General features: G+C 47.8%; 1 protein-coding gene across 2 annotated transcripts; it reads left to right on the top strand.

Annotated features, from left to right (window-relative positions):
* Positions 1 to 26: 26 nt before the first annotated feature.
* Positions 27 to 4,570, top strand: MRPS23 (mitochondrial ribosomal protein S23). 2 transcript variants are annotated; one of them, XM_060134630.1, is made up of 5 exons: positions 27 to 176; positions 1,017 to 1,187; positions 3,297 to 3,374; positions 3,680 to 3,806; positions 4,165 to 4,570. In XM_060134630.1, the coding sequence occupies exons 1-5, from the start codon at positions 133 to 135 to the stop codon at positions 4,309 to 4,311; spliced, it is 567 nt and encodes a 188-aa protein (XP_059990613.1). In that variant the 5' UTR covers positions 27 to 132; the 3' UTR covers positions 4,312 to 4,570. The 2 variants fall into 2 exon arrangements, with proteins under 2 accessions (XP_059990613.1, XP_059990611.1); XM_060134628.1 differs by having other exon boundaries at positions 4,159 to 4,570.
* Positions 4,571 to 14,902: the final 10,332 nt, after the last annotated feature.

Raw genomic sequence — 14,902 nt, 5'->3', positions numbered from 1 at the left:
TCCGCCCTCCCGTTGGGGCCGGGGCGGTAGCCCAGAGATCCGCGGCTCGGCCCGCGACTTACAGTCACTTTGCCTGCTGCGGGCGCTTCCGGTTCCGGTACGAGGAACCGCACGGGATCCGAGGCGGCGGGCATGGCGGGGAGCCGCCTGGAAACCGTGGGGAGCATTTTCTCGCGGTGCGTGCTCGGAGCCGGGGTGGGCCGAGGGCGCCTCCGCTTTTTACGCCCTTTCTTGGGTGGGTCTGAGCCCGGCCAGGCCTCTCTTGTGCTCTCTCCTGTTTCTGAAGAACTGTGCTTGACTACGTCACCCCTTGAATTTCTTAGCTCTCACGTTCAAGATCGCACCTGTCCGCTCCCCGAGTGGAGGTCTCTAGGAAGAGGAAGGGAGGAAGGGGCTGATGGGCCTGGCGGGACCGTCTTTGCATTTTCCTTGACGGGACGGGGATGGGGCGAGGTGGGTGGGACGCACATAAGAAGGTGGAAGATTAACTCCCGAGCACTGTTAGGTTGGTTTGGAATATGGAAACATCTTACCTGTAGGTAGGGGACTTCCTGCTCTGCCCTCCTTCCGGGTGTCTTCCGGACTCTGTGACCCCCGCCGGTGTCCCGGGCTGCGGCTACACTGATTCACTGACTGACCTTGGTTTTTAATTAATTAATTAATTTTTGGCTGCAGTGGGTCTTCTTGCTGTGCGCTGGATTTTTTCTAGTTGCGGCGAGCAGAGGCTACTCTTCGTTGTGGTGCGCGGGCTTCTCATTGCGGCGGCTTCTCTTGTTGCGGAGCATGGGCTCTAGGCGCCCGGGCTTCAGTAGTGTGGCACGTGGGCTCAGTAGCTGTGGCTCGCAGGCTCTAGAGCGCAGGCTCAGTAGTTGTGGCATACGGGCTTAGTTGCTCCGTGCATGTGGGATCTTCCGGGACCAGGGCTCGAACCCGTGTCCCCTGCATTGGTAGGCGTATTCTTAACCACTGTGCCACCAGGGAAGTCCTCTGACCTTCGTTCTTTACCCTTCCTTCAGGACGCGGGACCTGATGCGGGCTGGTGTGTTGAAGGAGAAGCCCCTCTGGTTTGACATATATAATGCCTTCCCGCCACTGAGGGAGCCGGTCTTCCGAAGGCCCCACTTGCGATACGGCAAAGCGAAAGCTCACATCCAGGACATCTTCTACCACGAGGATCGGATTAGAGCGTGAGTGCCGGGCCCGTATGGTGGACAGGAGGCTGCAGAACTTGAGAAGGAAAGGTTTAGCCAGCAGTCTGACAACTTAAATAGGAATTGAGTCTGGGCTTGCTCTGTGGAGCCGGTCTTGTCTATCTAGCCGGATTAGGGAATCAGAGGCCCTCACCCATGTGAGAGAAGCAGAAGTTCAGAGAAGTAGAATCTGGAGCCCAACAACTGACTGATCATTGCAATGATAGCTACCTGTTTCTGCACATCTGTTTGGTGGCTGGCACCGTGTTAAGCCCTTAACCAGCGTTATCTCATTTAGGTCTTACTTCAACCCTGCAGGGTCGGTCGGTATCCTTGTCTCCATTTTAGTCATGAGAACAATGAGGCTCAAGGTCAGCTTACTGGGAATTCACTGACAAAGCCCTTTCCCTCGAATACGGATGTCAGTTTTTAGTATCCAGAGTGTGTACAGTTTCTTTTGTCTTTAAATGTTAAGATCAGAGATTGTGCCTAATTGAAATTAATACATATACCTTATTCTTATCCCTATTTCTGGATGTAAGAAAACAATTTATAAAGTCATTTTCTCTATTGAGGTCCAGGCACCTTTCACTTGACAAATCTTTTTTTTTTTTCTCCCACGACACTCCTTTGAGGTAGGAGAACAAGTATGTTCTGGCTCTGCTTGTAAATTTTCAGAGATCTTTGGGGCATTAAATACTTCTTCAGTAGTTTTCTGCTCAGGTCCATTGCATGCTCTCGGTCAGGATGCTTTCAAGGTCATTTACATATTAAAATCATTTGTGCTTCTACTGTGTGCGTAGCAGTGGAACTGGGTGATGGTCACTGGAGAATGTGGAATATTTTACTGCTTCCTCTTTTATTGCCGTTAAGGCCAAAATAATAACACCTTATACTTAAATCGTTTTTTGAAACTTTATCTTTTTGGCCTTTTTTTTTTTTTTTTTTGGTGTTTTTGATATTTTTAAGAACTTAAAACAACAAAATAAATTTCAGGTTTATCAAAACCTAAATGTAATAAGTGAAGTCCTAAAAGTTCTAGAAGAAACTATGGGGTAATTTAAAAAATAATCTCTGTGATAAAAGCCTACCTAAGCATGATAAAAAAAACCCAGAAGCCATAGATGAAAATATTAAAATTTCTGCACACAAAAACTACCATAAGCAAAATCAAAAGTCAGGTGACATACTGGGAAAAAATTTTGCAACATGGTATGACAGAGGGCTAATTCCTGTTTATATTGCTATAAAGTTTGCTTATGAGTCAAGAGAAAGACCAAGAGGAAAAATAGGCAAAGAACGTGGACAGGTCACAAAAAAGGAAATTCATTGGCTTTTAAACATGAAAAGATGTTCAACCTGTTTCGTAAGAAAAGCAAAACTACAATGAATTATAATATTTCACCTGTCAGATGGACAAAGGTCAAAACGTCAGGAGATACAATTAGGTGCGGGTGTATAGAAATAGGCGGTCTCCTGCCTTCCCGGTGTGGGTATAAGTTGGCACAGCCCCTTTGGCAAGCATTCTGGCAGTTTGCAAGGCCAAATTACAAAGGCACATACCTTGACCCAGCAATACCATTTTTATGAAATTATTCCACAGGCTTATTTGCACGGTACACTAAGAAATATAGATAAAGGTAATCATTGCAACACTGTCTAAAGTAGCAAAGGACTAGAAACAATCTACGTGCCCTGATTTGAAATGATCTCTGAGAAATATTAAGTAAAAAGGAAAGATGTGTTTACTATCCTTGGGGTTAAACAGCGTGGCTGGGGACAGGGAATGATAGATGCATGTATGGTTGTATAGTGGTAGAACCTTCCTGGGTGGATACACAAGAAACGGGTTAGCGCGTTGCTTAAGGGGAGGGGAACTGGGAGTTTAGGGTGCAGAGGTGAGGAGGAGTGTTACTTTTCACTGGATACCTTTCTGTAACATTTGATGTATTTACCATGTGCCTGCATTGCTTATTTAAAACGAACAAAAAAGGTCTGTAGGTCATGTTGTACTCGCTTCCTCAGGGCCCAGCAGTTATTCTTTCCTCCATTCTTGGCCATGATCTATAACTGGAGATTTATATTGTATTGTTTTGTACTTTCTAGGAAATTTTATTCAACCTATGGATCTGGTCCAAAAGCTTTTGATCTGTTCAATCCAAACTTCAAGTCTACCTGTCAACGGTAAGCCATTCCATAAGTCTTTGGTTACCTTTCTTTTTTTAGGATTTAGTTGTCAATTTGAGGGGTTTTGTTGCATTCCACTTGAGGAAAAAGATGTTCCTATAGGAAGATCTCTTTTTTTTTTAATTAACTCTTTTTTTAAACCATAGGTCCTTGTTGGTTATCTGTTTTAAATAGAGCAGTGTGTACGTGTCAATCCCAAACTCCCTAGGAAGTCCTCTTAAGGGAATACTCAGGACTGTGTAATAGCATGTCTTGACAAATCTCAATATACAGACTGAAGATGTGACTGCTTGGAATTCTAGGTTTGTGGAGAAGTACATTGAGCTACAGAAACTTGGAGAAACAGATGAAGAGAAGTTATTTGTGGAAGCAGGGAAGGCTTTATTGGCAGAAGGTGTCATTTTAAGACGAGTAGGAGAGGCAAGGACTGTGAGTATTTTGTTCGCAAAACTGTTACTAGGATTGGTTGTCTGTTTGTCAGAGGTTAAAGGAAGGCTTGGTTTTCTTTCCCCAACCGTGGCTCCAGGTCAGATACTGTTAGATTGAATAGATTTTTGTGGTAAGGACTGCGGCTTGGAACAAGTGAGTTGTCACGAGGGCTTTTAAAATTGTGGTTCTGTAGAGACTTTTATCGTGTTTATTATTTGTTGTAATCAAATTTGACCTGAGATATTAATGTTAGATTTTTGAGTCAGTGATAGAATGTGCTAGTCATATAGCTTCAGCTGATTGAGTGAAAGTCATAACATCTGTGTGACGTACTTATATCTGGTCTTTTAAGCAACAGGATGGTAGTCACATTTCCTGGAAATCTGAACCCATGGGTGTCGAGCCCCAGACTGCGTGGGAGGAGAACCAGTCTCTGAAAGAAGATCCACAGGCCCAGCATTTGGGGGCACCTGGAGAGCAGTCGACAGGCCTCCCACCTCCCTGAAGAACTTGTATGCTGTGTATACTGACATCCAAACTGGATTCACTGCGTGAATGTTGTACTGTTTTTAACAGTTGAACTGTGTAAATGTTTCTTGATCTCTAAGGCATCACGTTTGCCTTCTCTTGGTTTCCACTTCTAGGTTGTCATAAAGCTCTGTATCATGGTTTGAAGAAGCAGTTATGTGAACTTTTATGTTAGGGCGGTATTAAACAAAGACTTCCTCGGTGCTTATAAAGTAAATTTACTTTAAAACTGTAAATAGCATGAGGAAACCTTTGTAAGTATTGTTTGAATGGGACTCATTCTTAGTAGGTTTGCTTGGGGTTTTGTGTTCACATTTGATTCTCTGGTATGTTTCTCTTCTCTCTCTCTTTTTTTTTTTTTTTTTTTGTGGTACGCGGGCCTCTCACTGCTGTGGCCTCTCCCACAGACTGTACACCTTGCACATGGTGCTCAGGTAATGGAAGGTCGATGAGTACATGAGGCAAAAGCCATTCTCAGCCATGCTGCTTCTCCCCCACACCTTTATCACTGTTGTACAATTCCTCTTGTTTAGGGAATGCTTTACATTTAGATGGGGAAGTAAATTACATCCATTCGACATTAGGCAACCATTGGGTGCCAGATACTGGGCCTGGCCTTGGGAGGAAGACTGCGGCAGGTGGAGCAGTTGGTTCTGTTCTCAGAAGAGCGATCGTGGCTCCCTCGTGCTCAGAAACCTTATCTTTCTGGGATTTAAAAGGTGGTTTCTTTTTTTAAAATTTTTATTTATTTATTTTTTTGCGGTACGCGGGCCTCTCACTGCTGTGGCCTCTCCCGTTGCGGAGCACAGGCTCCGGACGCGCAGGCTCGGCGGCCATGGCTCACGGGCCCAGCCGCTCCGCGGCATGCGGGATCCTCCCGGACCGGGGCACGAACCCGTGTCCCCGGCATCGGCAGGCGGACTCTCAACCACTGCGCCACCAGGGAAGCCCAAGGTGGTTTCTTTGTCACAGAAATGAAGACGTTTAAAAAAATTATTTGTTGCATAATTAAACAAAAAGTTATACATGCTCATGGTTCAAAACTTGAAGGTGAAAAGTCAATCTTTCCCTCCTGTTCCCTGGCCCTCCCATTTTCCCTTCCCTGCGGCCACCACTATCACCTTTCTTTCCAGAAATAATTTTGAGTGTGTACAGGGGGACACAACGTATACTGTTCTGTACCTTGTTTTCCACTTAATGTCTCAGAGATCCTTCGTATGGACGCGTAGCAAACCTTTAGGTTGAACCTCAGTGATCAAAACACAGTCAAAGGGAATGTCATTGTGAGCGGCTGGGTGGCGGCTGCCAGTTCCCACAGAGCCGGGTTGGGTTGCACGATATGAGGAGAGGTCTGCGTGCTGCGGGGCTGGGTTGGGAGCGTGCTCCCGCCTTCCCTGTCCCCCACCCCGAGCCAGAGAGAGAACCCAGGAGCCCCAGCGCCCCAAACAGAAGGATCCCTGAACAGCCACCCCCCTCCCCACTGGCAGCTGCTAGGGGCATGGGTGACCAAAGTCTAGGCTTCTGAGAAAGCCAGGATGGGAAATCTTTAAAAAAAAAAAAAACAACATTGTCAAAGGTGTGAAGCTTCCTTGGGGAATTCAGAACTCTTCCCATGGTCAGTGTGGGCAAAAGCCATCACCAGGTCCCTATAGTGTTTGGAGAGAATGGAAGTATAACCTCATTCTCGGCCTTCTTTAAGGAGCTTAAAATCTAGTTGGGAAGATAAGAGTGACTTTCAAAACAAGATGAACAGGAATCGTTTTAAATTACAGAAGTGTAGAGAGTCGGGGAGAGGGATGAGCCCTGGACTAGTCTAGGACCACTGCCTGGAGAGCCTTGAAGGGCAGGTGGGACGTGAAGTGTGTGTGCTGTTTCTTTTGCCAGGAGCACCTCCCTGCCACCGCAGTGTTTAGAAACCATACCTTCACAGCCCTTTCAAAAGCTATCTCTGCTCGCAAGGTTTACCAACATCCAAACCGAGTCTCAAGTCCCTGTCGAGACACTTCCAGGCTGCGCTCACTGCATTCGCACCCTGGGTCCGCTCTTTGTACTCCTGCCTGGTTGACCCTGGTCTTCCATGCCAGAGGTAACTGTCCTCTCCCTGTTGAGAGTGTGAACAACAGCAGAAAGTCTTGTTTGTATGCACTACATCGTTAAATCAGGAGTAGACCCTCCATGTGGGTTCGCTGAGCTGAAGCCAAGGAAGGCACGTGTCCAGGTTACAGGGAAGTTTGCACCAGACAAGTCTGAAGGTCTGGGTTCTAGTTCTGGTTGTTCCAGTTTTTACTGGTGTGACCTTGTGCCTGTCACCATCTCTCTGACTACAAAATAGGGATGACGTTGGCCTCTTTGGCTTCCAGTTAGTACTGTGAGAATCACTTGAGATGAATGCAAAACTCACTTGTAGCATGTGTGACAGGTGCCTTTATTACTCTCTTGAGCAGTGGAAAACAGGTTTGAGCAGATAGGATGGGATCAGATCATGGTGGCCTCAATAACTACACAGAGGGCTTGAGTGGGTATAAGGAAGTTTGAGCAAGGAAGTAACGCATCATGAAAACTGTCAGGTCGGAGGAAGGTTCACCCAGATGTGACATAAAGAATAGGGTTGGGGGAGTTGGCAGGGAGGGAGGGAAGCAGAGACATGTCAGAAAGACTTTGGTCTCTGTAGCCATCCCACTTGAAGGCAGGGATTTCAAGCTTGCAAACCTGAGTGACCAGAAGAATAACGATATCACTAACAGACAGCAAGGTGGGGAAGAGAACTTCAGTTCTCAACATGCTGTGTTAGAGGTCATGGCTCAATGTTCAAGTGGCAGACAGAGATCGGTTGGGTGTCTGGGAGATGCGGAGGAAACCTTAGCACAGGTAAGGGTTGGAGCCAGGAGAATGAATGAGCTCTCCAGGGGGAGGGTAGAGAGACACAGGGTGTGGGGACTGAGCCAGGACGGGGGAACAAGAGAGTCAGCAGATGAAACAGGTCCTGCATCGTCCATCATTTGAATAGAGAGGCTTGTTTAAGTGGTCCCAGACTCACCGGGTTTTACAGAGTTCTCCTTTTGCTTTTGTTGGGTAGAACCGATCCTTGATTGTGTGTCCTTAAAAGGCAAGCACAAGTCTTTTGTAATTTTGTGTAGTCTTCCTCAACTTACGGTGGGGTTAAGTCCCAATAAACACATCATAAGTTGAAAATATCATAAGTTAAAAATGCATTTAATACACCTAAGCTACTGAACATAAGAGCTTAGCCCAACCTACCTTAAACATGCTCAGAACACTTCCATTAGCCTACACTTGGGCAAAATCATCCAACACAAAGCCTATTTTTATATAAAGTGTCAAATATCTCATGTAATTTGTTAAGTACTGTACTGAAAGTGAAAGACGGAATGGTTGTCCGTGTATCAGTTGTTTACCCTCGTGATTTCATGGTTGACTGGGAGCTGCCCTGCCCAGCGTCACAAAAGAGTATCACAGTGCAGGGCTTCCCTGGTGGCGCAGTGGTTGGGAGTCTGCCTGCTGATGCAGGGGACACGGGTTCGTGCCCCGCTCCGGGAAGATCCCACATGCTGCAGAGCGGCTGGGCCCGTGAGCCATGGCCGCTGAGCCTGCGCGTCCGGAGCCTGTGCTCCGCAACGAGAGAGGCCACAGCAGTGAGAGGCCCTAGTACCGAAAAAAAAAAAAAAAAAAAAGAAAAGAGTATCACAGTGCATATTGCTAGGTTGGGAGAAGATCAAAATTCAAAAATCAAAGTGCGGTGTCTACTGAATGCGTATTTTTGCACCATTGTAAAGTGTAAAAATTGTCAGTCAAGCCATCGTAAGTCGGGGACTGTCTATATAATATTTAATGTCCTGTTTTCCTGATAGTGAAAGTGGAATTACAGAAAACCTGTGCCTCCAAAGGATTACTGATTTTGTTAGAATGATACCCTTCCCCCTAAATAAATGATGGCTTGCCACTTGAAAACATTCAACAGATTCTTTTTTTAAACAAAGTCATTCAGGTGGGATGACGAGATTTTCTCTGAGGCTAGCACTGGTGCCTGCCTCTGTTCTTGGGCACCCAGATGAGGCACGCTAGCCTTGTGCGGCCTTATCCATCCTTCTAGGCTCTCAGCTCTGACCAAGCCTTGCTCAGAACCAGGCGGTCTGTTTCCCTGACTACCTGGGACCTGGGCCATGTGACATGGTGTGGCTCCGATAATGGAAGCAGGCTGGCACCGTGGAGCTAGGAACAAGGAAAGGTGAGTCGGGTGTGTTTGGGGGGTGGGGGTGGATGGGGGCAAGGTTATTACTTTGTTCCTGGTCCCTGTGTTCCTGCGTTCTATCCCAGAACAGCCAAAAGGTGGATGACCGGCTGGCTGGGTTAATCGTGTGTTTTGAGCCTTTGATGGTGCTCGACGAGATGGATGCCTGAGCATGTTCAGTGAGCAGCTTGGTTGAGGTCACCTTAGCTGATGGAGGAAGGGCACCTGCCCTCCTGTGGAAAAGGCAGGAAATGGTTTTCCTGTCACTCCTAGGGTAGCGCTCAGTGTGGCAAGTGGGTCTCCGATTGGATGAGCCCAGCACTGGAGCAGTTTCTGTGGAGACGCTGAACCAGACAAGTGTTTATTGCTGCAGCATGAAAATGAAAAGGTTGCTAGGGAAAGGCAAAGGAGGCCGGAAGTTAAGTGCTATGTTCCCTACAAATGCCGCCTCCCTGGCTCACCCCCTACCCCCCACCATCGGGGCAGATTACAGAGAAGGGATTTTCGTTAAATGTTAGCTGACAATGAAATTACATCGAGGGGATAGTTTTACCCTCGATTGATGCTTTTCCTGGACTGGAACTTAAATGTCAGTCACCTGACCTTCTAGTTGCTCAGTTCTTTTAATTAAAAGATGATTCTAAGTAACAGCCAGTAGTGGTCTATTTATTATTTATCAAGCATTTTCTTTCCAGCAGTTAGTGAAAGGTCAGTCGCTTCAATGGATGCTTTGTTTTTGGTGAGCAGCTTAGATGAAAAGACATACAATCAATCTCTGCTCCCTCCTGTTTGCTCATGGGCAGGACACTGTTTAATAGTCATTGTGGCATTTAGGATCGCAGACCTCTTGAAACATGCAGAAAAGTGCACTTGCATCCCTTGCTGCTGAACATTTCTCCAAAAGTAAACATCAGGTTGTGATTATGGTTAATAATGAGATATCGATTGTTTGAAAATGTCACCGCCTGGGACCTTGGCCCCAGCACCGCTAGATGGCGCTGCCCTCTCATGCTGATCGGCCACAGTCATTTTTATTTCCTTGCCTCGGGGTACCTTGCCTTTCAAGGTTGGAGAGTGTCCTTGTAAAATGGTGTTCTGCCTGAGATTTAGGAAGCTGAGGTCCTGGGGTGCCTGGGATAGGGTAGAGATGGGAGCGGATGGGCCTCAGGGCAGATGACAAAGACTTACCGGGTAGGGGGCGGGGAACCCAGCACTGTCTGCATCATAATAGGAGCAGAAGGGGAAGGACCCTAACTGGTGCTGAGCCCCTGGGGACCCTGCCCAGAGCAGTGTTCTCTAACCTTCTCCAGTCAGTGACACATCTGCGAATTTGCTCCGGAGGATGGAGGGAGGAAACGCTGCAGGCAGGGGAGCAGCGCGGAGTAGTGGAAAAAACCCGGGCCTTTGCAGAGACAGACCTGGGTTTGAAACCCAGATAGATGGCTTTGTCTTGTGACGTTAGGGGAGTGAGTGAATGAATAGCTTGTGCCTCAATTTCCTTATCTGTAAAACAGGAATACTCACATCTACCTCTTGGAGTTGTGAGCAAATGAGCGTGAACAAATCAGATGTGTCTTTGCTCTCCCTGCTTGAAGGCCTCAGCAACTGTTGATTCCCACTGGGTGGAGACGAATGTGCTTTAGATCAAAATGCAGAAGAAACCAAACAGTGGTGTCGAGTACCTTTTCACCAGCCGCTTGTTTAACCATTTATCTTTTCTCAACCCTTCCCCTCTAATAGTTACCATCTCCTTTATCTTCTTCCAGCCTTCTAGCACCCAATCAATCAATCAGTCAATCAATCAATCAAAGAAGACAAAGGAGGAAACCAAACACCAGCCTGCAAACTTGTCCACTATTGGAACTTACCCATCGCTGGTAGGTTGCACTGAAAAACTGCTTTTCTTTAGTTACTGCTTAGGCAGATAGTGTGTGTGTACGTGTGTGTGTGTGTAGAAACCAGTTTCTTAATGGCATTCCTTCTGTCCCTTCTTTCCTTCCTCATTGTTGCTCCCCTGCCCTCCTTATGTTCAACTTTTCTCCTTTCTTTCTCCCCCCTGCACCCCAGATTGTGGAGGGAAGCTAGAGGGTCACAACCTAGAGGCCCAGCAGAAGAAGACCTCAGAGACATTGTTTCTGGGACCCGGGGCTGCTCAGCAGTTGGGGCAGGAGTTTCTGGAACTCCCTCTGGTCCTCCTCCCAGTAAAGGGCAGGAGGTCGTAGGTACCAGGGCTGAAATGGTGGGTTGGATGGGAGTGCGGTCCGGAGAGCCAGAAAGATCTGTTCATTGTCCTTCCCCCTGTCCAGTGCCTGTCTCGCTCCATTTGTCCCTGGCTGGTCTGCAGGTGGGTCGTGGGACCCCTCTGCCTCTGGTCACCCTGGATGCTAGGTCAGAGGAGCACAAGGCTTAGGGTGCCACCCGGGTGCGTTGGGAGGAAGAGCTCTCTGCCTTCTTTCCTCTCGAGGCCTCAGTCAAAAGAATTGTGTTCAAATCCTGATGCTCCCTGTGTGACTGCGGCTTTGGGCGGGTCACTTAACCCTTCTAAGCCACACTCAGTCCCAGCACAGGGTCTGGAGCCTAATAGGTCCTTGAAAGTGTATTTGTTGATACACAGTGAATGAACAAAGGGATGCTCCCCCATCTATATGGTGGGGATAATCGTATTGGCACCAAGGATGCTTTGGGGGGCAGAATGCCACCAAGATGCTGGTGTGGCAGAACTTCGTAAACTCTCAAGCCTTCTACAGTTACGTGAAATAAAGGTGTGGGAAGATGGAAATGGGTGTGGAGCTGCAGGGCTGGGCTTCTCCCAGGAGAGCAGAGCCGGAGACTGTGGCCTCAGGAGAGGTGCAGAACAGCAGGAGAGGACGATGGTCCCGTCTCTCCTGCTAAAGAATTCTGCAGGAAATGCCCACTGTTCCTCAAACCCCCTCCCGGCGTGCTCAGTTGAAACTCTAGACATGCTCAGGATTATCTCTAGAATATTAAACACGGGGAGAGAGGAGGATCCTGAGCTGTAGCACCAGCTTCGCCTGGCTCCTGCCAAGTGAGGTGAAATGGCCCTGCTCCAGCTCATGGCAGGGTCATGGCCCCCTCGCCCTCCTGGAGTGCATCCTCTTCCCAAGGCCTGGCTTCCTGCTGGGATCCATCCCCCTGCCCGTGGCCTATGTGTCACTTTGGCTCCCTTCCAGCCCCCTGAGGGTATAATTCAAGGAACAATGGGCTTGTGCTGTCACTGCTGCCAGCCTTGGGCTGTCACCTCTCACAGCGAGGCAGGGTCTCCAGTTCAGACCGGGCAGAGGAAGGGTGCAAGCCCAGGGCCTGGCTTACCTCAGTGACTGTGCCTGAGCCCTGGCTCCCGGTTTCGCTGTCCAGCCACACTCATGGGGCCCCTGAGGTTAGAACAAGAGGCTTAATGTCAGAAAAATTCCACATTAAATCCTAAGAAGGCAAACTTGTCTTTGGCAACATTGCCCCATCCCCTCACTTTCCCAATTTTGGATGTGTGAGAAGAGGAAGGGGCCCTGGGAGACAGGCCAGGTGAGTAGGAACGGTCTGGTAACCTGAGCTCCAGGCAGATAAAGGGCACCAGAACATTCCACAGTCCTACAGCATTCCAGCCGGGTCTCTCCTGGCCTGGACAACCTAACCTCCAATCCAGCATGTTCTTAAGGTTGGACCTGTTTATTCCTTCCCTTTTGATTGCTGAAGTAATCAAAATCAAATTCAGACTGGCTTCTGAAAAGAACCACCTTGAATACCTGTAAAGTCAGGAAGGTCGAATTTAGGAAACTCTCACCCACAGGACTTTGTTCCCCTGAGCTGCTGGCCACCTATAATTAATATTAATGAAGGATAGATGACAGATGCTTACTGCTCAACTGGCATGCGTTGCCAACCCCCAAAGGGGTTACTTTAAGATCTAAAGGACTTGAATGTACTTTACTGTCACGTTGAAGAGAATAAAACTTTCAGGGTATAGTCAAAATTTCGTACGTATGAGAACTCATAGGTGATGTCTGCCTTAACAACACAACACAAGAAGAAACAAAAAAACAACTGAGTGTGCTGCCGCTTCTTACTGACATTTTTTTTTTTTTTTTTTTTTTTTTTTGCGGTACGCGGGCCTCTCACTGTTGTGGCCTCTCCCGTTGCAGAGCACAGGCTCGGGACGCGCAGGCTCAGCGGCCATGGCTCACGGGCCCAGCTGCTCCGCGGCATGTGGGATCTTCGCGGAGCGGGGCACGAACCCGTGTCCCCTGCATCGGCAGGCGGACTCTCAACCACTGTGCCACCAGGGAAGCCCCTTCTTACTGACATTTAAAAATAGCTCCCTTAAGCCCAAAACCGACGCAGGAGAAGAAGACTTGAGACAGTAGATGGAGCACCGGCTGAGGCTCCTGGAGACCCCGGCCCGGCCCCAGCTCATCCACGAATTGGCTGTGACTTTGGAAAGTCATTAAACCTTTTCAGCCATTTGTAAAATAAGGGGTTGAACTACAAGACCTCAGAAGGCCTATTCTTTGGGTTTGTGGATCCCAGAAGAGCCACAAAGATGGGGCGAGCGAGCACGTTCCAAGACTTACTAAATACTTATTTAAAATCTTTTCACTTTTTCAATTTTGATTATGGAAGCCCTCGTAAAGGAAGAGAAAATAGTGTAATGATCCTCCATACGTTCATCGTGTAGACTTAACCCTTATTAATATTTTGCCATATTTGCTCGCCTGTATTTTTTCTGAAGTATTTTAAAGCAAGTCCAGACATGACCTCCCTCACCCAAGGCTTCAGCCTGCTTCTCTGGAAAAAAAAAGACCTTTTCTTACATCAACACAATACCATCATTAAGCCTAATAAGATGGTAATTAAAAGTAATTTTGGGACTTCCCTGGTGGTCCAGTGGTTAAGACTCTGCGCTTCCACTGGAGGTGGTGCGGGTTCGATCCCCGGTCGGGGAACTAAGATCCCACATGCCGTGCAGTGCAGCCAAAAAAATTAATTTAATATCACCTAATACCCAGTCCATATTCAGATGTCCCCAGAGTTCCCTGAACAGGTTCTCAGACTCCTCCTACCCCAGGTCTGTCTCTGGGGTCAACCACTGTTAAATACTTCTGGTTTTAGCGCCTCTGGTGATTACTTTCCCAGAAATCATAGTTTATACCACCACTTCTTGTTTACCCACCGCAGTCACAGTGTCTGGGCTTCCTGCTACGATAGATGAGGGTTGAGCTAACTTAGATTCTCTCTTCCTTCCATTGGGGTGTATTTCCACCTAGTTCTTCTGTATAGTAACACCTACTAAGGTTCTGCTTTGGGTTGAATTGTGTTCCCCCCCAAAAGGTACGTTGAAGTCCTAATTTCCGGTGCCTGTGAATGTGACCTTATTTGGCAATAAGGTCTTTGCAGATGTAATCAAATTCACATGCGGTTATACTGCGTTAGCGGGAGCCCTAAATCCAATGGCTGGCACCCTTGTAAGGAGAGGGATATTTGGAAACAGACACACACAAAGAGGGAAGACAGCCATGTGAGGATGGAGGCAGAGATTGGAGAGATGCAACCACAAGCCAGAGAGTGCTGAGTTTTGCTGGCAACCACCAGGCGCTGGAAGAGGCAAGGAGGGATTCTCCCTTCCAGCCCCCAGAGGGAGCATGGCCTGCAGGCAACTTGATCTCAGACTCCGGCCTCCAGAACTGTGAAAGAATCAATTCCTGGTGTTCTAGGCCACTCAGTTTGTGGCAGTTACGGCAGCCCTAGGAAACTAATATGGTTCCTCTATCTTTGGAGCGTTACTGTAGGGGAAAAACTCAGTCTTCCACATTCCTCTGTAGGGGAAAACCCAGTTCTTCCCTCCTGGGTGTTTCTTCTTGTCAGTTACCTTCACTACTCACATCAAACACTTCACTTCTGGTCACCAAATAGGTGGAGGTTTCCCCCTACAACAAGCAATTCTCTGAGACACCAGCCGAGTATCCTACAATTTAATTCGGTTCTGACACTATCAACCCAGAGATAGCATCAAATCCCACAGGTTAAGAGCCCAGCCTCCCAGTCTTATAAGACTGCCCACCCTCACCCCGCATACACACACACACACTTCAGATGCCGGCAGGTCACAAGCCCAGGTCGTCATCTGTGCTTCGGACCAAACAGATGTAGATCGGAGCTTCCAACGACCCCCCTCCTTGGGTTTCATTCATTTGCTAGGGAGACTCACAGAGCTCAGGGAAACACTTAACGTTTACCAGTTTATACGTGACCAAGGATCAGATGAACGGCCAGATGCAGGAGATGCCTAGGACAAGGTGTGGGGAAG

Source organism: Lagenorhynchus albirostris, chromosome 20 (genome assembly GCF_949774975.1).
Source record: "Lagenorhynchus albirostris chromosome 20, mLagAlb1.1, whole genome shotgun sequence".
In the NCBI taxonomy this organism is placed as follows: Eukaryota; Metazoa; Chordata; class Mammalia; order Artiodactyla; family Delphinidae; genus Lagenorhynchus; species Lagenorhynchus albirostris.
This window is presented reverse-complemented; position numbering and strand designations above follow the sequence as displayed.

What these genes read in the sequence shown, in the direction of transcription:
- MRPS23 (XM_060134628.1), top strand. Translation starts at nt 133, where the DNA reads ATGGCGGGGAGCCGCCTGGAAACCGTGGGGAGCATTTTCTCGCG. An exon ending in CACGAGGATCGGATTAGAGC is followed by an intron (nt 1,188 to 3,296) that starts GTGAGTGCCGGG and finishes TGTACTTTCTAG; the next exon opens with GAAATTTTATTCAACCTATG. An exon ending in TTCAAGTCTACCTGTCAACG is followed by an intron (nt 3,375 to 3,679) that starts GTAAGCCATTCC and finishes TTGGAATTCTAG; the next exon opens with GTTTGTGGAGAAGTACATTG.